This window comes from Lycorma delicatula, chromosome 4, assembly GCF_047948215.1.
Source record: "Lycorma delicatula isolate Av1 chromosome 4, ASM4794821v1, whole genome shotgun sequence".
Taxonomy (NCBI): Eukaryota; Metazoa; Arthropoda; class Insecta; order Hemiptera; family Fulgoridae; genus Lycorma; species Lycorma delicatula.
The window spans coordinates 174913641-174936949 of NC_134458.1; the positions used below are offsets into that span (position 1 = coordinate 174913641).

The window sequence follows — 23309 nt, forward strand, 5'->3', positions numbered from 1 at the left end:
ATATGCGCCCCCTAAAACACACCCACACCTACGCACGAGCACGCGCGAAAACAAACAAACAATCACACACAGAGAGAGAGGGAGGGAGAGTGAGAGAGCATATTCAACACCAAATTAACAAATCAATTAATCCTGGGTGAACTGTAATAGCTATTTGATAAATAAACAAGATTTATCTTCATAAATTATTACTACATTTTACTACACTTTAACGTACACATCATTTTATCACAAGTATATAAATCCAACATATATTTGATCCTGCTTACGAAATTATACACAAATATATACAAAATATTGAAAAAGAGATATGAAATTTATTATTAAATAAATTTGATAACAAAAAATTTGCTAAAAGAACAATTGTTTTCATAAAATAGCAACAAAAAGCTAATAATTATATTAAATTATAATGAATATTTTAGCGTATAAAAACTGCGATGTCTGACAGGGATTTGAACCCGGACCCCACCTCAGATGAGTAGCGAAGATGCTATCATTCAAGAGATTAGTAATAGTTATAAATTGGCACTTCAAAACAAATATTTTTAACATTATTTTTCAAAATACGAGTTTATATTTAAAAAATTGTCACTTTTAATGATTTCGAAAATAGAAACCGTAAATTTATCTTAAAAACATATTTAAATCATTTAAATTTCCAACAATGCAGATTGCCCATCTGAAAAAATCTGATGTGGACCCACATGACTGCCTTGTACGCTTATTAAATTACATATACACTTTTTTTGCTGCACTTCATTTAAACTTATTTCATTTGAAAATGAAAACGTTTCTCTAATTCTGTAATAAAGTAGACGTTACATAACGCTAAAAATTGTTTATTAACGTTAAGTATCTATACAATTGTTAATTCGGCAATCTTACGTGAAATATTTGAATAGAGTAATAGTCCCTTTAACATTAAGAGAAGATGATAAATATAAAGAGGAAGAAAATGTTAAAACCAAAGAAAGAATAAATCGATTAAATAAGGATGACGAATATAAAGACAGAAAAAATTTGAAAACTAGAGAACGTGTACACAAATTAAGATCAAAAGAATTATATCAAACCAAAGAGCGATTAAATGATTGGCGACAAAAGACAAATAGACGAAATGATGTTCAACTCTGACTTCGGGAAAATATTGTCCTACAATATCTGAGGAGTAATGAACTAAAATATAATTTTTTTTTGCAATTTATTAAAGATCGGGAATGTATGCCTCAATATATATGTTGTTCTTGTGAGGGTGTATTTTTCAGTCATTCTGTATTTAAAAATTAAACAGAAATTCGAGAATAATTAAATAAAATTAAACAGAAATTAAACTAGAAAATCCAAAAATAATACGATTCTAAATTATAATTTTCAGTTAATATTAAATAATCAGATGTTTCACCAAATATATTACATATACACATATATATTAATGCCTACTAAATTCCATATACACATTTTTAATACTACATAAATTTTACTTCACTAATAACTTATGATTTATTTCATTTGTTTTTATTGTTATTATTGAATTATTATTATTATTTATTGTAATTTTTTTTACAATCACGAGTTAATAATTATTAATAAATCAATATATTTAAATTAAAGAAAAAAAGTTAAAAAAAATTAATTAAAAAAAAAGGAGATTAAGTTTTTGATTCGAACCGATCTGCCTTCCCTATCAAAGATCAAAATATTTCATTAATTAAAATTTCATTTGGCTAAACTCTGGAACCAATGAAAAGAAGTACCACTTATGATATATTGTTGAAAAGCTGTCAAGGAAGGCTTATTATTGCAGTTAGGAAAAGTCCAAAATTCAAATTTGTTTGGATTTTTTGGACACTTTCGGTTAAGTCGATTGCAATCAAAGAGGGAGGTCCAAAATTTCAAAATCCTACGGCTATCGTTTTTGAGTTATGCAAGACACATACGCACATATATACGTACGTACAGATGTCACGCCGAAACTAGTCAAAATGGATTCAGGGACGGTCAAAACGGATATTTCCGTTGAAATCTGAAAACCGTAATTTTTCGCGATTACAATACGTTCTTTACTTCGGACAACGAAGTAAAAAGAAAAAAAATGTGAAAACAATTTAAAGGAGAGAAGGATAACTTTTTAATATTTTTAGATTTAGATTTTTTCGAAAAGTAAAAATTTATGATAGTTAAAACAAAAGAGATTCAACTATAAAAATGACTAATAGCCTTAGAAGTTGATAACTAAGAAATAAATAAATTTAATAATCAAAAGCTACTTATTATTCGCCTACTTTGTTCAACAATTAAGTTACATTATCGATAAAGTAAATTTCCATACTATGTGATTCCTATCTGTTACGTTTTTAAAATTCTCTTTGCTGACAAACTAATTTTGCGACAAGTTTCCAGGCAAGGGTTTTCTTTTTATGATCACCTGAGTTTTTTAGTGTTTTATATCTGCAATGAGTTAAACGGTTCTTTATTTTTCCCTTTTCTCATTTTCACTATTTATCGTAACAAAAATTATTGTTTTTACAAATCATTTATATTAATGCCCGCTCTTTCGTTGGTTTTAGTTTTACCTTTAGCCTTTTACAGAATGAAGGTCAATTCCGTATACATACTCAAGGTAATTTTGAAGTTGTGATTTTTTTGACATTTTTTTATATATTGTTATACAGAGGACAGTCGACAATTTTTTGTCCACGCTTACTATCTATTCTTCTTCTCTGTTGTTTTGAAATAAGGTTTTATTCATATGCTAGTCATATGCTAAAAATTTCCATTTCTATATTCCCACGTACAAGCTTCTTTTCGTAAGCTTCTGTGGTAAAGTGATTAATCAATAAAAAAAATATTATTTACAGAAAAGTCAAACTAATCGCATATCACTTTCTATTAGTCATCACTTTATTAAACATTTTTTAATTTTTCTTAAAATTTTTGATGAATTTTATAATGGAAACGGAAAAAATTTAATTTATTTTTATTAATTTAATCTATTTATTTTTAATTAGTAACTGATATGCGTCATATTATTTTGAGAATAAACGAGGTAGCTTCAAATTTATTTTATTCAAAAAATATTATATTCGTGAAATTCAAGTTTTTTGTGTGATTAAGCATTTGAGCACTCAAAAAGGGTTAAAATTAGGATATACAAAAAATTATTTTACTGGTTGTCTTCCATGGTAGTGACGTGGTCATAAGGTTATTGGATAAAAGAAGTTTTTGGGAATGAAATTCTAGGAAGAACGTTTAATTCATTATTGAAAAACATACTGAACAGTGGAGCAAGCGTGATAAATTTGAATTGCATAGATTTTACTTGAGTTTAAATATAGTTAAAGTAATTAAAAGAAGTAAATTGCGAAGTCGCGCAAATGAGAAACGAATTTGAGATTTCTTTATCAGCAACTCCAACTTTCTAAACAGCTTGAAGCCTTTCAAAAAAATTTAAAAAAATTAATTTTTTTTATAATACGCAGTTTTTACTGAAAATATATTTAACTATTTCTAAATGAATAATATTTTCCTATATCTTGAAATCTTGATGAAATATGAATTGAAAATAACCAGTTATTTTCAAAAGCTAGTAGTTAATATACATAGTTTGTTATCTATCCGATTTTCCAGCTAATTAGGTATTGTTAATTAGTATCGAACAATAGATTATTAGTGATTGGTATATAAAATTGAAGAACCGATAGTATTAATAAATAACTCATCCTACGAAACCTGGATTTAGCAACCACCCGTAAACAGAAGGCAAATTATAACCTAATGTATCTCAAAACAAAACTGAATGAATGGCAATGATCATGTTTAAAACAGTATAATTTATAAACATCACTTTGTATGCCCTACTTTTCATATCCTGAAGTCAGAATGATAAGTTTAATGATATCATTATACTGACACAACTACCCCTACTATTACTTCACGTACGCAGTAATTTAAAGTTTATAATCTTCCCGTTTACTTATTTACTTTGTCTTACGTTATAATAATTCACGTTAAGCGTGTTTAACTGTAGTTAATAGCGTACTATAAACTATTTAAACTTCTTCAAATTCCACTGGCAAAATATATATATATATATATACACGCACCGTTTGAATTACAGAAGCTATATTAGGACTATTTACAAGCAAGACTTATATTATATATATATATATATATATATATATATATTTACATATATGTTGCAATCTCCTATTTCTTTAAATTCAGTTTAATGTTTGTGCATGAAATACTTTAAGAAACTGGTAATTAATGTAACTGTAATTATAAAAAAGTTTTAATTTAAGTTGAACAATGTTTATTCTTCACAAAGTACTTTAGTTGCTTTATATTATATAATTTGTTGTACCTTAATATGTTCTGTTGACTGCAAACACTTTACATTTCTTTTTATAAAACTTTGCAAAATTTCTTTATGCGAGTTATATGCTTTCAGTACTCTACTGAAGTTTTTTGTTATATTTGGTTGTATAATAAAAAGCTAAATAATATTTAATTAATTATAAATTATGTATTGTTTGTATTACAATATTTATTAAACATAAAAAAAAATCGATATAATATTCCGGGATTAAACTATTGCAGTAGATATAACAAAATATATTTATTTAAACTTTTCATGAGAAAATACGTTGACATAAATTTCAGTTTTTCTGGTATATTTGTATTTATTCAACGTCTTTAAACCTCACTCAGGAACAAACATACTAACTCACACAACGATGTACACAAGTACGTCGAATCTACTATTTTATATATATATATGTTTGTGCAATTTCTGAAAATAGTATTATATTTGCAGGGTTTTGGGCGATGATGATTGTGTGTAGAATGACAGGGGTATTCCTTTGTTTAAACAGGAATAGGGATCGTATTAGAAATAAGACTTATGTCTTTACTATAGCTTGAATTATATACAGTTCAAGAAAGTATTATTTGAAATCACACTCACATGTATATTCTCACACGCGTACGCACACACACAATACACACACACACAGAGACAAATACATCCGAATTGGATCTAGGAAGAATTACTATTATTGTTTCTTCTATTTATATTTATTTTCCAGCTTTTAAGTCTTCGTAGTATTTTTTTGTCTGTTTTAAAAATTCAGTTTACTATTTATTCTATAACGTCGTATGAATATATAAAAAACAAGGAATACCATTTCTCTATTCTTTGAACGAATATGTTGGCCTCCTCAACTTTTATTTACATTCGGTTCTACTTTTACAGAAACCAAAAGTAAATAGAATCATAGCAATCCCATGAATAAAAGTTTTCATCGAAACCCTTCAAAGGAATATATACAAAAGTCATATGCAGTAGGTGTAAGAAAATAACTTACCTTGATTAAGTACAAAAGACAGCACTACGAATAACACTATAAAAAGTAAAAATTAATATAACAATATCAAAATACAGTATTACAAAAAAAAAACACAAGAAAACAGAAATAAGTGAAACGAAGAAACAGTAAAACCAGCATAATCAACTAGCTCCTAAAAAAAATATTGAGATAACGCTGAACATCAAGGGACGAAGTTCCATTCCAAGTATCATAGATTCTCCCAGGTCCAACACATTGATTAATTTCAGCTGCCTAACATCCTCGCTATTGTCCAGAAAGTTCAAAGCCTGATAATTCAGACGGCTTAGTTTGTATTTCGAACGAATCGTTGGATTTTTTTCGCGAACGTAATGTAACCCCAGATAGTAATGGATATCGCTGTTCCTCACAAACATCAATATGAACATGAAAATTTAAATAAAATTTTGTAAAATAAAAAATTGTATTGTAGAATTTGAGATCAAAAGTCGAATAAGATGGAAATAGGAAAACGGAAGGTACCGAAACTTGTCTCAAAAAAACTTAGGTTATTTTTACTTGTAATATTACTTGAAATTATTAAATATACATATATAAAAATTTGATATTTGTTATGTTAGAGACTGATTTCGGGATTTCTTTTCCGTGTATAAGATACTTCAAAGAGATATCTGTGAATTGAGATTAGCTAGTGTTATTTTTCTATTTATGAAAAAAAGAAATTAAGACGCCTTCTAAAATAAAAATAAAAGAAAAAACTAGTAATTTATGTAAGTTTAGAGATCATGAAACATTTTGCTGAAGGTCAAACGTACATATTTTGGATGTGGACCCTCGGAAAAACAGACATGAAGAGGTTTAAAGCAGTATAGATGTGAATTTGAAACTAACAAGTACAAACCGGCTAGAAGAACAATTCTTGAAGAGATGAGGTAAACGAAAACAGATTATTTTTAAATGTAATTGGACAAGAAGAACAAAATTATTTGTTCATGTGTTAAGGTACGAGTATAATCAATTTTTACTTCCTTGTATGAAGTAAAGGAAGTATTAATAATGCGAAAAATTTCGGTTTTCAGATTTCAATGGAAAATCCATTTTTACCATTGTTACTCGCATAACTCAAAAATGATTAGCCGTAGGATGTTGTGAAATTTTGGATTTAGGACTCTTGTAGCATCTAGTTGTGCACCTCAATTTTGATTGCAATCAACTGTACCAAAAGTATCCTAAAAAGCCTAAAATCCAAAAAAATGTTGGTTCTGGACTTTTCTTAACTGCAGTAGTAACCTCTCATTGTGAGCTTTTCAACCATGAAGTAGTACTTATTTTCATTATTTTCAGAGTTATAGGCAAATAAAATTTTAATTAATGAAATATTTGGATCTTAAAAGGAGAAGGCACATCGGTTCGAATCAGACTTCATCTCCTTTTTTATTAACTTTTTTTAATTTAAATATATTGACTTATTAATAATTATTAACCTGTGATTGTAAAAAGTTTACAATACATACTTATTCATTAATAACAAAAAGAATAATAAAAAAAATAACAGAATTCTTTATTAAAGAATTGGAGGATAGTATCTCATTTTAAAATGAACTGCAGCAAAAAATGTGTATCTGTAATTTAATAGGCGTACAAGGAAATCATAAGGTGTCTACATCAGATTTTCAATAAATGTTTTTGAAGAAAAAATAATCGTCAAGAAATCACAGAGGTATAACAAAAACTGCATTCTTTAAGATCATCGGCAGGAGTATGGCCTACATAGGAAACGGTGCGGCGGCGGCGGCTTATAAACGACAGTGATAGAGAAAGATAGTGGCTATTTCGAGAAGGCCTCGCTTTTATACCATGATTAATAAATTAAATGATTAATTTAAATTTATAGATTCTTTTTTTAAATTTCTGCCATAAAATATGCATGGACATTTCCATGGAAATGCTAGATTTAAACAAATTAAAAACTTTTGTTGCTTTAGTAGAAAAATTGTACTTTCTAAAGAACAAAAGAAAATTTTCTAAAGAAAATTACCTTCATTTTACTTAATTTCTTTAGAAAATTTTTAGTTTTTTTAACGTAACGCAAGTAATATTATAAGATAAAGATAATATTTCTCAATGAATGTGATGTAGTTTCAGTTCCGCATTCCAACAGCCTCAATTGAGAAAATAAATATATGAATTCTGATCTTCAATTTTTTATTCTGAATATAAAATTTATAAGGAAAATCATTTTTATTTTCGCAGAAAATTAAATAATTTAATAAATTGTATATACTTTTGATAATTTTTTAAATATTATTTTAGTGAAAAAATTCTGTGATGTACGAAATATTGACGGTCCGAAAATAAACAGTAAAGCTTAAAATGTTTATGGGTGTGTTTATTCACCCATTATATATATATGTTTGTTCTTCATCTAGAAAATGAATATCAATTTCATTCAATGACAATTGGTTTGTCAAGACAATCTTGAATTTCAGTTAACCTTTCGGATAACTGAAATTCAATATTCTCTCACTCAATTCCGCTAATTAATTAATGATTTACCAGTATATTGTTTACAGTTTATTGGACCGAAAATTAACAGTAAAGCTTAAAATGTTTATGGGTGTGTGTATTTATATATATGTATGTTCTAAATCTAGAAAATGAATATCTATTTCATTCAATGACAATTGGTTTGTCAAGACAATCTTGAATTTCAGTTAACCTTTCGGATAACTGAAATTCAATATTCTGAAGTTTTATCATTCTCTCACTCAATTCCGCTAATTATAAATATTTACCAATATATTGTTTACAGTTTATTGGACCTTTTCACCCAGTCTTTTAGATTCTCCCAGGAATATATCACTGTTGACAAACTATAGTAGTTTTACCTATCCCAAACCACTCATAAATTCTTTAATATTGTATTTCCCTCTGTTTTCAGTAAATGTTGCACTGTTTTAATTTAAATAAATTACAATTGAGACCAAGCGCATATATTTATATATTATTATTATTATTATTATTATGATTATTATTATTATTATTATGATTATTATTATGATTATTATTATTATTATTATTATTATTATTATTATTATTATTATTATTATTATTATTATTATTGTTATTATTATATTCAAAATTAAAAAAACTGCACTTTTTGATTAACTTCATTTTCTCAATGTTAAAATAGAACAATATGTATTCTCTATCAATAATTGATGTCATTCTCGAAAAGACATCATGATATTTACCTTTGCATTTTTATATACAGAAAATATTGTTAGATTTATAAACTTCTATAAAAAGATATATTGCATATAGAAATTAGTATTTTTTTTTTAAAAGTAAATTTAAAAAATTAATAAATATTTTTACGTATGAATTGGCGAAGTAGCACTATTTATCCATTCAGAGGAAATTCAACAACAACACCTCCCTCTTTTTCTGTTTAGCCTCTGGAAACACCGTAAGGTATTACTTCAAAGGATGACTTAGGATGATACGTACGAATGTAAATGAGGTTTAGTCTTGTTCAGTCTCAGTTCAACCGTTCCTAAGATGTGTGGTTAATTGAAACTCGACCACCAGAGAACACCGGTATCCACGACCTAGTATTCAAATCCGTATAAAAGTAACTAACTGGCTTTACTAAGATTTGAACCTTTGAACTCTTGACTTCGAAATCAGCTGATTTGCGATGACGAGTTAACCACTAGACCAGCCCGGTTGTGTGAACTACATCACCTTTAAATATGTTATGTAACCATTAAAAAAAAAACAAAAAGAAAAAAAATTTTATCACAGCATAACCTGATACAATTTTTCGGTGTTATTATAAGTAGTAAAACGTAAAACGTTACTATAATAAATTTCAAAATTTGTAATTTTATTTTCCGACTTTTCCAAGAAAATTACGGAATTACTTTCGGTCGAATGGTGGAAGTGAGGATGAAAATAAATTTTCTTTACGTTTTTCGGTATGAGGAATATGAAAATACATTCACTTAAATTGAGGTTTCCTCATACGTATGCCTACGTATAAAATTTTATAACTCGAAAATTTCCAAAACTATTAGATAAATTTCATTGAAATTTAGATATATTTTAATAGTTTACTTAATTTTGCGTATGAAAATTTGAACATTGGTCGAGTTGTTCTTCAGTTACGATCAATTAAGGTCGAAGAAAGGTTGAGTTTATGTTAACTTTGAATTGGTATATTTTTCATACGCGCTTATGCAGTGAATCACGTGGTGAGCGAATTGAAATTTGATGCTTGTATGTAGGGTCTACTTGTTAATCGAACGTTTTTAGTTCGTTATATTCTGAAAATCATTGCGTTTCTGGCTGCAAAATAGGAGGACGATGGAAACGAAAAGTCGGTTTTTTGCACAGAACTGTGCAAGAGATTTTTTAAAAATTAAACGATATTTTTTATGATAGAAAATTAAATTATTCAAGATACACTTTTAAATATGAATTTTCTTTTCTATTACAGAATTGTTGTGATGGCTGGAAGGTTGGCGTTGTTTTTCTTGTTGGTGGGGCCAGCCCTTGCCTCACCACCATCATGTCGATTATCAGAGTTTTTCTGCGATACCGGTCAATGTGTTGCACTTGATCGATATTGTGATGGCTCCGACGATTGCGGAGATAAATCTGATGAACCACGATACTGTTCACGTAAGTAAAAATTCTCAATTTTAAAAAAAAAAATTATATTTAATAATTTTAAGTATAAATGTATAGTTCTTAATTAAATATATAGTTATGTAACTGATATGACAGTTAATTGCTGTTACAATATTATATTGTAAATTTTTAATAGAAGAATGATGCAAAACGTAATGGTTATAACTAAATATTTGTGATTGAGAAACAAACGATAAAAACATCAGCTGTTACTTAATGAAATCTGGAGTGCAAAAACTAAAACGTAGATGCATTATTGCCATTAAAAAATTAACCTATCGTAGATAACTATTTTTTATTTTTTATTTTATTTCTTGAAAACCATTTCTCAAGTAAAATTATATTGTTATATTTCTTTTTAAGTGGTAAAATAAATTATGTTATCTAGCTCTTGTTTCAGATAGTTATACGGTGAAAATTGATAATGTTTGGGTATTTTACATAAAAATTTCCACAATATTTTCTCTGCTTTTTTTAACAATGTTATTCTAACATTCGTAGGTGACGATTTTTGGAGTACTTCCATTCTCAAAACTATTTTTAATGCTCAAGTAGTTTAGAAAATGAGGTATTCCAAAATCCGTCATTGTCACTGTTAGAGTGGCAATGCTAGAAAAGGCAGAAAAACACTCAAATCAATATTTTATGTTGAATTGATAATTTCTTATTGTTTATGAATGACTACATATTGTATATACAATGAGATTTTTTTATAAGTAAAATAAGCTTAATCGAGTTGAGCTTTACCACAAAATTTCAACTAAAATTTATTTCAATTCCATTTTTACCAGCTTTAATTAATAGTAGTTCGTTTTCATATTCAAGGAAAACTAAACAACAAGGGATGTTTATATACATTTCTCTACGGTAAGCTATTAAATCAGTCTTTTCATTACTTTTCATCTTCATTTTGGTTGTTAATTTTTCCTGCAAGTTTTCTTACAGTATTATTCTTTTTTAATGGCAACTATTTCTTCAACGGTTTAATTTAAATTAAAGTTAGATTTATTTGCTAGTTTTCAATTAATATTTCATTGTTTTATATACAGAATACAGAAAAAATACAAATATATGAAAAAAATTCAAGAAGGTTTGGGTTGAATATATATAATACATCGATTAACACGAATTGTGAAATTTCAAGGTAACGTGAAGTAGTCAAATTTTTCATTGTTTTCATTTTTCATGAAATGTTTAATATAAACGTGCAGTCTTTTACCTTTTTATATAGCGATATTACGTGACCATGACATTTATCATGGTTATTCTATTTATAGCTACATAGCAAGCAATGAGAAAGGATAACATTTTTTTACCAATGAAACTTCTGCACCGATCGAAATATACTGCCGTTTGTAAGTTTACAATTATATTTACGATCTTGAAAGCAAATGTTAGTCAACTGGATAATATTATCCTGTTTCTCCAGATTTAAGTAAATTCAAAACAGTTTCCTTGAAATCATAAATTCTTTCTCAGAATAAAAATAAAAGGATATTCCCATGAAATATCTGCCGAAGGGTCCAATGATTATTGCGGCAAGATACCGTAAATTTTTTTGGGAATTCAAAACAAATATATTTTTGGTGTAGAATAACGCTACAAAGAATCATTTTTTCATTGTATCAAAGTATCGTCGCACTTATTCCAGTAGTAAAACAAGGAAGAATCTGATGAACTTAAAATTTGCTTTTTTTTCCAACACACTGTAGCACCGATTTCGAATTTTTCATTATGAAGAAAATACTACCAAACGTCATCACCTTTCGTACAAAGTTCAGTCTCGTGATTGGATCAAACTTAATCCAGAAATTTTCTTTAGAAAAGGAATGAAAAAATGAAACTAGGTATAGAAAAATCGTGTTGTACTTAAGAGAAGAAATAAATGGAACTGAATGCAACTTTTTCGGGGGATATTTTGTCCCCTACTAATTGCAGAGCCAAAATCTTCCATCCAGAATTAACAGATAAATCCATACATATGAGCATTTCTCCCATGTTGCTGGACCTTTACATATTAACTGGTGGTATTTATTTTTACTATTGGTTATATGCTTTATTTAAGTTGATTTTTACATGGGCAGAGTTAAGGATTGCGTACCGATCTTTTTTTAGATCGTTAGTTTGATAAATAATTATTATTTTCATTTCTAGGGAGATTTGTAAATTTTCCGTTCTTCTTTCAACATAATTCCCCTTCAGTCCGTCTACTGAAGGACTGTTGATGTTAGTGCTTTTCATTCTAGCAGGAATGCACCTGGTAGGGAAAAATAAACACGTACGTTTGAAATGGAATAATGTTTTACTTACTAAGTTGTTTCAAATATATTTCATTTTGTTACAAATCTGATTTATTATTTTTTATTATTTCCTCTCTTTATAATGAAACGGGTATGCTTATTTTAATAAGGATAATTTTTAAAAATGTGACAAAAAAGTTGTAATACTTTCCCGGTATTGGTTGTTTATTCTTAAATAGTGGAAAAATAATGATACATGAGAAAAATGACTTGAGACCTCTTTTTTTGGGTGGGGGTAATTTATGATGAAGTCTTATTTTGAAATTATTATTGCATGTTTAAATTAAAAAAATCGGTATTTTTAATTTTTTCTGCTCCTTCAGCACCAAAATCACCATCCAAGAAAGGTTTTGGATTTTTCTACGTTTACTAAGTTAAATGGAAGAAACTAAGAAAAATTCCACAAAAAAATGTACAACAAATAAAATTTTCCCTAAAATTTATTTTAGGGATGGGAATGAATTGTGATGAAATTTTAATTTACTATTATTATTCAAGACTTAAATAAACCAAAAAAGTTTTAAGAAAGTTAAAAAATCGATTTTTTAAACTTCTACCAACTCTTTCATCTCCAATATCTCCCCAAAGTATTTTTATCAATCGTTTACACTACTACTATGCTTAGGAAGACATAAAAATAATTTCTTTAAAATATATGCAATAAATAAAAAGATAGCTGTTTTAAATAGAACGGGAATTTTGGAGAAAATTTTTTAAAAATATTAATTAAGCATGCACACATACATTGAGCTTAATATTAAATGTAGTTATATTTGTAAAATTTTGAAAAAAATGACCCAAACTATCCATTCCACCTCTTCGAGACTTAAACTTACAAAACAAATAGCCTCAAATGCACGAGACTCTTTTATCAAAATCGGTTCATCCAGTCACACGATATTAAGCTTTAAACATGCCAACACACGTACATACGTATGTACGAATATTTTTTCCCCACTTTTCTTTGTTTCTGGGATCTGATGGTTGTAAAACGTCAAGAAATGCAAACAAACTATACCCCATTTTTTTACCATTACCATAATTTCCTTCTTACAACATAGCTCTAGAGCTGTGATGCCAGGAAAATTAAAAACACCAAAATATACAAATTGATCTTTTTTTTTTTATTAGAAAAATAAAAACTTGAAGAAAGCTATAGATAACGCGGACATCCGGAATAGTAGAAAGGAAAAATATATAATAAAACAACTACTAGAAATATTAATAAAGAAAAATCCTTCCTATTAATGTTGGTGTCAAGAGCTTGGAGTATATTTTATATGAAGTTCATGCACAGTTATACTGTAATGTACATACATATATATATGTACATTAGTATCTAGTTTCAAATTAAATATTAAATTGCTTATTATTGAATTTGAAAGCTGGTTTACAACATACATAAATGATAATAATTAATTATAGATACAATAAGAAAGGTTTTAGTACTTTTTAATACATAAATGATTTATGAAATTTGGTTACTTGAGTGTTTTAATTTACATTAGTAATTAGTACAATAATAGAGTTTTGCTTACCACAAATTAATTCAAATTCGGTGACATAAATAGTCAATAAATTTTGAATTCATTCCGCCATTAATATTTATAAACATTATTACCGAGTGATGTCGGTCGAAATTATGTAACTGAAACGAATCCGTAACTACAATTACAAATAATATTATACAATTTCTGATATAACATTAATTATTCAACAGACTATATTATCAGTGCGCTGTGTTTAAATTGTATCTAATTGTTTTATACTCATTACAATTTTAACAATTGTATTATGGCAATAAAAAGTTAATAATCCATATATCCCATCATTTAGATGTATTGAAACAGATACTATTTTTAATTGGTTCTTAAATATCAAATACAAAAAAGAAAATCTATATTTTATCATTAGATTTGAATATATTTTCATATAATGATAAATAATATGTAAAATTATTCGCATTTCTCCGATAAGAGTTTTTATTTGTTTATGAAGTTATATGTCTATTTTTACAAAGATAGTAGTAATCAATTACGGTAGCCATCCGATTATTATGGAAGGGATTTGATATGAAAGACAAATTATATATTACAACCTACAGCATCGACATAAAAATAATACTAATGATTAAAATGTAATTCGACTAAAATTATTGGACAATCAGTACGTTGATGTCTTTCCGTACATTGAAAACAGGACTGAAGTTAAAGTAAGAAGATTCTTCTTATTGCCTCTAATTTATCTGCCATAGAATTCTTGTTATTCTTGATTCTCATGATCGGTCACCTGCGTATGATTAAATCGTCTAATCATCACGGAATCAGTCACTGAAGAGTGAATGGACTTATATATATATTAGTTTCAGAATTCCAGAAATAGCTGGACCGGATGGACAGGACCATGACCATATTTCTAAAAAGTCACGGTAACTTTAAAATATATTTGTTCCCTCGACCATTGAGACCACTACTGAGTGCGATTATTGTGGAAGGGAGAACGCCGCAAAAACACAGTGTTCCAGTGAGATCGGTTCTTTCTATTTTTAGAAATATTACTTTAATAGAAATATTAAAACATTAATAAAAATATTACTTTCGGTACGCGATTTTTTTACGTTATTCAATGATTTCAAATTAATCCTGAATCTAAAAAAAAACAAAAAGTCCATATTTTTAAACGTTTATCGGCTTCCCCACTGCCCAGTATTACCCCCAAAATATTTTTTGGATCGTTTACATTACTACTATCCCATAAAACTATTCGGGTAAAAATATCCATTAAATAAAAGTTGACATACACACACATTTATATAAATATAAAATTGTGCTTTAAAGGTATGTCATACGTGTTTATACGTGTTTTACCCTTTTCTCTGAAAAGGGTAAAAATACAATTTTGAATCTGTGATTAAAGTTTTTATGAAAATCAGACAACGGGGAATGGAATAAATCTACTTTAACGTATAACTACTAATTATTCAGATAGGTTCATTTTGGTTGAAGAGTTATGAGAATGCTTTTAAGATCTACCTCATCATCCTTCCAAACATAAAAGTTCAATTTAATTTTGAGGCAGCTTTATGTATATGAAAATTAGTATTGAAGATGAACGAATAACAACCTTCAAATTGGGACAAGGAAAGAGGTGTAATTTTACACCCCTTTTTAGTATGCTTAAGGGAAATACGAGTATCCTAATAAAAATATATAAGCGATTATGCTAATCGAATTAAACTTTGCATATTTGGATTTTGTAGAAGATCTTGACGTTTCATGACTCAATATAACCAAAAAAATAAAATTTTACAATAATTGAAAAATTGCCGAAGGATATTTGCACATAACTGGGTATCTGTTACTTTCTGTTTTTTACGTAATATCTTCAGTCTGAACGCATAGATTTGGATGAAATGTGGCACGATGATTTCTACACATAAAGCATTGACATTAATTAATATAGGCTATAAAGAGGGCAAGATGACATGGACGTTATGTCTCCCGCATTTTTATTCAAGGAAAAAGCTAAATTTTCACGTAATTTAATAGCCCTTAGTTAAGATACTGTCTGACGGTTTTATCTATTTAAACCCACTTTTAGGATGGGAGAGCAAAAAACCCTATTCTCTTTTTTCATTTATGTCGTTTCTGAACTCAGAGTCACATTCTTATACTAAATTAGATGATTCCATTACATTAATGTATCACTTTCATTATGCATTTGAATAATTTCATTCAGGGGTTAAGGTAAATAAGCCTATTCTTTTTCTCGTCAGTTACCGTTTTGCTTGAAATATTCATACTGGACTAACCGATTTTTATGAAATTTTATACAATGACTCCGAATAAGGGGTCATTGATGCAGTTTAATGTGGTTAAAGTCGATCAAGGTGTTAGAGAAATGGTCACCGCGGATTCCATGCTGATATTCCGGGCGAAGCCGATAGTTGTGCAACTTTTTTCCGGTTTATACTTTTAAACGTTTATATTTTATAGTAATACTACATTATTTTTTGTCTTTTTCAAAAGAGATTATTGAAAAATATTTCCTCAAATTAACCTTTTCTTTCTTTTATAATAGATGTTCTTCACCTAATTTTTTCCCCCTATTTTCTGTTCATCCAAAATTATTCTTTTTGTTTCTATTTCTACAATTGGTATTTATTATATTTCTACCCGGTCTTGATCTTTTATTTTCAGAAAATGGTCTAAGTTCAAATTTTTACTTTTTTTTCTGTGTTTGTTGTGCTCCCCTGGACCGGCTGAACAATCAAGTATTACTCAGCCCAGGTGAATATCCTTGCGACTCTAATGAATCTACCTATGGCAGGTCGGCTCACTGGATCTGGATCTTTTCCTTGTTTTCATCCTGCCTCTGCCTCTAACCGCCAAGGCCATGGACATCGGGTCCAACTATACCGTTTCCGGGCCCCAGCAGCCGGGCCTGGTCGTTATGTTATTGTTTTTACTTTCAGATTTTTACTTATCTTTTGCTTTATTTTTAAGTAACCTTGTTACAAAAATTACTGGAATTTTTGTAATTTTGCAAATTTAATGAGCAATGTGAGGTCCCTTTATTGTTTTTTGTTTTATTTTTTTTTGGAAAATACTAAAAAAATAAAATATTGCATTGTTTGAAAAAGAAAAGTATAAAGCCTATTATTACGTAAAATAATGTAGTATTATAAATAAATGCGTGTGCAAACTCATCCGAATGTTTCAAATACATTTTTATTTGTGTAAAGAGAATACGGCTGTTATCTTAATTAAGAAACATTATAACCGGAATAATGGTCCTGTTTTAAGTAAGAAATAACGATATAAAAGTGACAAGTTATAATCCGTTTTTGTGTGTAAAGACTTTAAGCTACCAATTTTGGTGTATTACAGTCTACACTCCACATACCAGCTGAAATGACCACTTTGAACAGCAGCACTAGTATAAATGAATTAAGCGCTTTGAAATTAGAAGTTGTAGTCATTTCGTATAAAATTATTTAGGGTAACTCTTAATTACGATAGATATAAGCTATATGTTATTCTTGAATACCTTGTTAAATAATAATTAAGCCCAGGTATTAACAATATTTTATTATTATATTTCCTCTTATAAATATCAACTTTTAACACTTTTTTTAATATATTTAAAAATAAATGTAGGCGGCTCTAAATTGACCTTTTATTTATTTATTTTTTTAATCTATATTCAAGTTTTTCTCGAGATTAAATATACCTATTTCAATGATCTAAGTTTTGATGAGCAGAATGCTTTAAAAAAATTTCTCCATATTGCTTTAGTGAAAAACATTTAAATAAAATATTTACATACTCAGATACACTATTTCAAATAGTTTGTCCATCATTATTTTTACTTAGTGTAAGTATTCTAAAGCTATTCATTGTATAAGCGGAGGCTGAAATCTAATGTATATTGCAATGTAACGGGAGAACAAAATATCATTCAAAACGACAAGTGTTGCTATCTTCTAGTTCATTCCCCTAACAATAACGCGCTAATACTTGTTGATTCACGCCCTCTTACTTTCTGTCGATCTTCTGCTATTTTAATCCGTTTCAAACAAAATACAGTGACTGAATTATTAACAGCGGAAAAGTGAACTCTGATAATGACATTTATCGACGTCTAAAATCCTTTTATGATGATGATTATGAACCTGCTAATCCAAGTACTTTGAATCGGTGGGAAATCAGATTTTGTACATTTGAATCTAGTAAAGCAAATATCTTTTATAAATCTCGCAGTAATCGACCGGTTTCTATAAGGAGTACCAAAAAGATGTGAAAACACTTTATTATATCCGGTAATCTTCGGCATACATATCGCCTGGAACCACCGAGACTCTTGTGAGATCTCAGAGGTTGAAATTTGAACCTACTTTTTTAACTAACAAAGGGTGAGTATAGACGGTGAACTCACCGTCTATACTCACCAGATTTAGCGTCCTGCGATTTGCACTACTTCCCGCAAATTAAAAGAATAATGAAAGATTCATTTTGCCACGGATGATTATCTAAAGGTGATGTCGGGATCAAGTAAACATACTTTTATGCCATATTTGCTTCATTTGACTACCTCTATTCAGTTATGAGCGGGTGTGCATTTCATTTCAGCCACCACTCGTAGTTTTGCTTATGTTAACAACCAATGCAATATGCTCATTCATTTGTATTTTAATTTTCTGCAAGAAACGATATTTTGTTTTACAAGAAGGAAAGAACATTCGAATGTGTATCCGGATGTAAATGAGGAAAATAATATTATTTTTAATTAAAATTAATTTAAATTCTAAAATATTCTACTTATGTAGGATAGAAATAAAAGTGAAAAATAAATTCTTTAAAAATATAGTTATAATATCTATGAAATAAAATCCAGTTTTATATATATGAAAATAAATTTCTGTTTCCCTATTATGTTATTCGCTTATTGTTTTCATATAATTAAACAATGCTAGCTTATTATCATTTTGTATAGTATATGATTTTAAGAATATCTTTAACTGAAGTAAAGGTTTTGATTAAAAATTCATACAGTTTATTCTAACATAATAAAAGAGGGTACATATAAAAATTAAGTAAATTTAAGTATATACTTGTCGTTTGTAAGTTAAAACAAAGTAAATAATAAAATTTAGCTGCAGTGGAATTGCAGTGTTATTTAATTAATTCAAATTAAATTAAAAGACACTTTGCACAAAAAAAACGCGAAAAAAATTACTGATTCCAAGTAGTAACTATTTATTTCTCATACACTGAATTTAAATTCATCATTAAAATTTAGAATACATTGTATTATTACGAATTTTTCTTTTCATTTTATTATTAAAAAGTTTACTTGTAATACAAATCATACAACAGGCTTTTTTAGGATAAGCATACGTTGTTAGGAGAGTTACATTTTTATAACTAACTGAACTATTCTTCTTCGTTAGTTAAACAATAAAGTAAATGATTGCAAGGGAGAAGATCTTTCGGATTTTTCCTTTTAAATCAACAAATATCAATATTTATATTTATTTAATAATTTTAAATATAATTTTTTATTTTATATTTTATATTATATAATATATTATATATATTTTTTATTTATTTATTTTTTCATATTATCAATATTTTCCCTTTTTACTTGTATTTCTGTTAAATACGAATATATAAAAATTTAAAGTAGATAATGAATTGGAAGAAACATACCCTGTTATACAATGCAGTTAATTAATATATAACTCTAGCATAAATAACTAATATTTTGTATTTAATTTTCCATCAGCTGATTTAGTTAAATCAGAAAGTAAACCAATTAATATAAAAAAAAAAAAAAAAATATAATAATTAATCCAGGAAATCTTATAGCAAAATAAAAAAATTCATCCATTACGATTTCGTTAATTAAAAAACAAGTTACTAAAAAAAAATTTTAAACGTACACCTATTACGGTATTCTATAAACTAAAGAAATATAGTAACTATTATTTATTTTGCAAAAAAAACAAACTGTAAATGGTTGGCTGAAATTAATTACCACAGTACCTCTTAACTAGCAGATGAAAAGATAGGTCTAATTTAAAAAAAATTGGAATAAAAGTACATTTTACTTATAAAACCTTTATTTATTTTATCACGTAGTAATCATTTACAGCTGACATTTTTATGAATTGTGAACCAATTTTCTCATTCTGTCAGTGAATAAGAATACTGGTGGTTGTTCCTTGATTTATAAAATTCATAAAAACCGATTTGGACATATAGGATTTAGATTTGGGGTACTACAAGCCATATCAACGTCGAGATAATACAGCGATTCCAAAACAGATTACTGAGGAGCATCACAGAGGTGCCTTGATTCGTAAGAAATTGTGAGATCCGCGAATATATGGGTTTACAGTATGGTCGAGTAGAAATACAGTGATTCGGTACAAAATATAAATTGCGGCTTAACAACTACGTGAATTATTTATTTATTAACTTCTAGTCAGTAGTGAAGACGTTAGAAGGCTAAAATGTCTCCATGTGTTAAACCTTGTTGACTTTATATGATTTGAGTTCGAGCTGCATCAACTTAATATTACCCATCAATACATTATCTCACTTTGTTCAGTTTTTGTTATTATTCTTTCGTTATTAATTTTACTAATAACTTCGTTATTTTATTTTCTTTTTGATATCAATGTTTCATCCCTTCTTTTGTTTATTAATCCTTTTGATTTATTTTTGTTTGGTGTTGAACTATCAATGGTACTGTTCTCTGATTTCATATGAACTTACACTGAATGTTCTGTATAGGAATATTTGTATGTAATTTTTTAGAAGCTTCGATGGAAGCCTCTCCATGTGATTTTATGTGATCATATTTACTTATGGTTTCTTTAATATTTTTACCGATTTTAAATTTTATTTTGAGGCAAAAAAAATATATATGTAGTGTTTTTCAATGCTTTGACATGTTTATCGCGTTTTGTTTGGTGACTTACGTATTTCTGTATCACCAAAAAAAAAAAATCATAGAAAAATATTTAAATGCACCATTCATATTATCAATATTTTATGCAAAAATGTATAAAGTAGTACTTGCGTATCTTTTTCCAACATTTTTTTTGCGAATCTTTTTTTAAAATTCTGTTAACCTCAAAATAAAAAAAAGATTTTTCAGGGTTTTTACAAAAATTTTCAGAAAAGTAAGATTTCCAGTTATAAAAAAAATATCCATCGGCGATAAAGATTTGATATTCTAAAATGTTTATTATCTAATCCTTAATTTCCATACTGTTCACTAATAATATGATTAACAATTTTTAAAACCCCAGGCCTGTTTTTTTTTTTTTTAAGTTTGTATTTAAGGATCTGACGAGAATTTTTTATAAATGTTATATCAATAAAATCGTCAGTGCAACAATAATTCGATTATAACAACTGGAAATCGAAATAATTGATGAAAACGTGTGATTGACATTTTTTGAAACTATGAATAAAAAAAGAGAGCGTGAAACGGTAGTTATGTTGTTCAACTGCATGCAGTTTCAACTGAATAATACTATAATGTCGTTACAAAATCATAAAAATGTTCGTTAAAATACTATGAAACCGCATAATAATACAGTCAAACAACCGTTCCACGCTCGCGTTTTTACACGATTGCCCAAAAAGTAATGTAATGTATTTAGGGTGTATGTATGTATGTTTATTTGTTCCACCGTAGCATCTCAATGCTATATATATAGCCAATAAATCTCCCTGTAACGTAAAGATATATATATATATATATGCAAGTGACTGAAATGAGAAGGGAAATAATCTGGAAACTGATTCTAGAGCTTGAAATAAGAAAAAAATGTCATACAAGTTCGAAAACGCTTTGTTATCGACTTACGGCAAGCGAAACATTACGCGCGGTTTTCAATACCCCCCCCCCCCATGAAATTTCAGTATTTTTAGTGTAAACTTGACGGTTTTTTATTTTTTTAATCTGAAAAATTGAATAAAACAGGTCTGAGAATTGTATTTCTCGTAATTTTTATGATCCAACATAAAACAGAAAAATTCGATGGTGAAAAACATTTTATTAAGTTTGAAGAACAATAACTTTGTTAAATTACTAATAAATGGATAAATTTTATTATAAAGACGTGTAGAACATTTTATTCTGAGAAAATTTATTTAAAAGTCTATGAAAAACCAAAAAGGAATTAACTTTTATTAATAACAATCTAACATAAAATGATATGAATTTGTAAAAATTAAAAACAGCTTTTTTTGGTACAATAAATTTAGACTTTTGAAAAATTAAAATAGTTTTAATTTACTTTTAAAAAATACTCATTGTGGTTTATGCTCTAATAATTTATTACACGACTGCCCAAAAAAAAGTGCAATTTATTTAAGGTATATATCTGTATGTTTGTTACACCGTATCAGCTCAACGGCTGAATCGATTTTATGTATGACCCCGTGTTGGAACCATTACGTTACCGGGAGTGTCATAGGCTATATAAAGTATATATATATATATATATATACCGATGTTTTCCATTAATTATCAGATTTTTCAATTATCCAGAAGAGAACAAACAACTTTGGTTATTACATTAACAAATTTTCTAAGAAAGAATAAAGGAGCCTTTATTTATTTTCAAAAAATAAATAAATTTCTTAAAATAAATTTCTTTTTATTATTATATATATTTATTATTATATATATATATATATCTATATTTATATATATATTTAAATAAATGTAAAAAATTTGAAAAAAGAATCATACTATATAGAAATCCTATGTACAAAATTGTCACTCGCTTGCTCTTTAATTATCCTATATTAAAGGTTTTTTTGGCAGTTTGATTTTTAATTTTTAATATTTATCTCTTGTAAATTACTTTCTCGTTAAATCATATAATATTTACTAGTCTACGTCTGTAATGCTTCTTTATCATTTTATTTCGATTTCAATTTGTATTTGAATTCGAAATGCACTGACGGTTCCAACGGTTACAAATTTATAACAAAACACCCAATGGATCTTGGTATGCGAGCGGACTAAGCGCGGTGCTATAAACCATCGGCTTACGTGTCCCAACCGCCAGGTTGTCATCCTGCACTCTGACCGGGATCGGTACTTTGGGCTCCACCTTGATCGTCGTTTAATCTAGAAGTACCACGTAAAATATAAAAGGAATCGACTTAACTTTATTAGTTGTTATGTAGGGACAAGCACCTGTCGTTTTCCGATAAACTTTTAATATACAAGATTATTTTAAAACCGGTTTGGACATTTGACATTCAGCTATAGGGTACGACGTGCCAAAATAACTTTGAAATTGACAACATTTTCAGAACAAGTTGTGACGAGATAAAACGGTTATGTTTAAGTTATAGACAGCGTTTAGACAGTCATGTGAACTTTCTAACAGTTAATTTTCTAGTTAACAGTGAAGTTGTCCAGTGACATA

The 23309-nt window shown here is 27.8% G+C and overlaps 1 protein-coding gene across 1 annotated transcript in view; it reads left to right on the plus strand.

Annotated features, from left to right (window-relative positions):
• The window catches only part of LOC142322980 (uncharacterized), a 410052-nt gene that overhangs the window by 58350 nt on the left and 328393 nt on the right, over positions 1 to 23309 (plus strand). Inside the window, exon 2 of the mRNA XM_075362075.1 lies at positions 9853 to 10037. Within this exon, the coding sequence (XP_075218190.1) occupies positions 9863 to 10037 (175 nt within the window). The 5' untranslated portion in view covers positions 9853 to 9862. The remainder of the gene's footprint in view (positions 1 to 9852; positions 10038 to 23309) is intronic.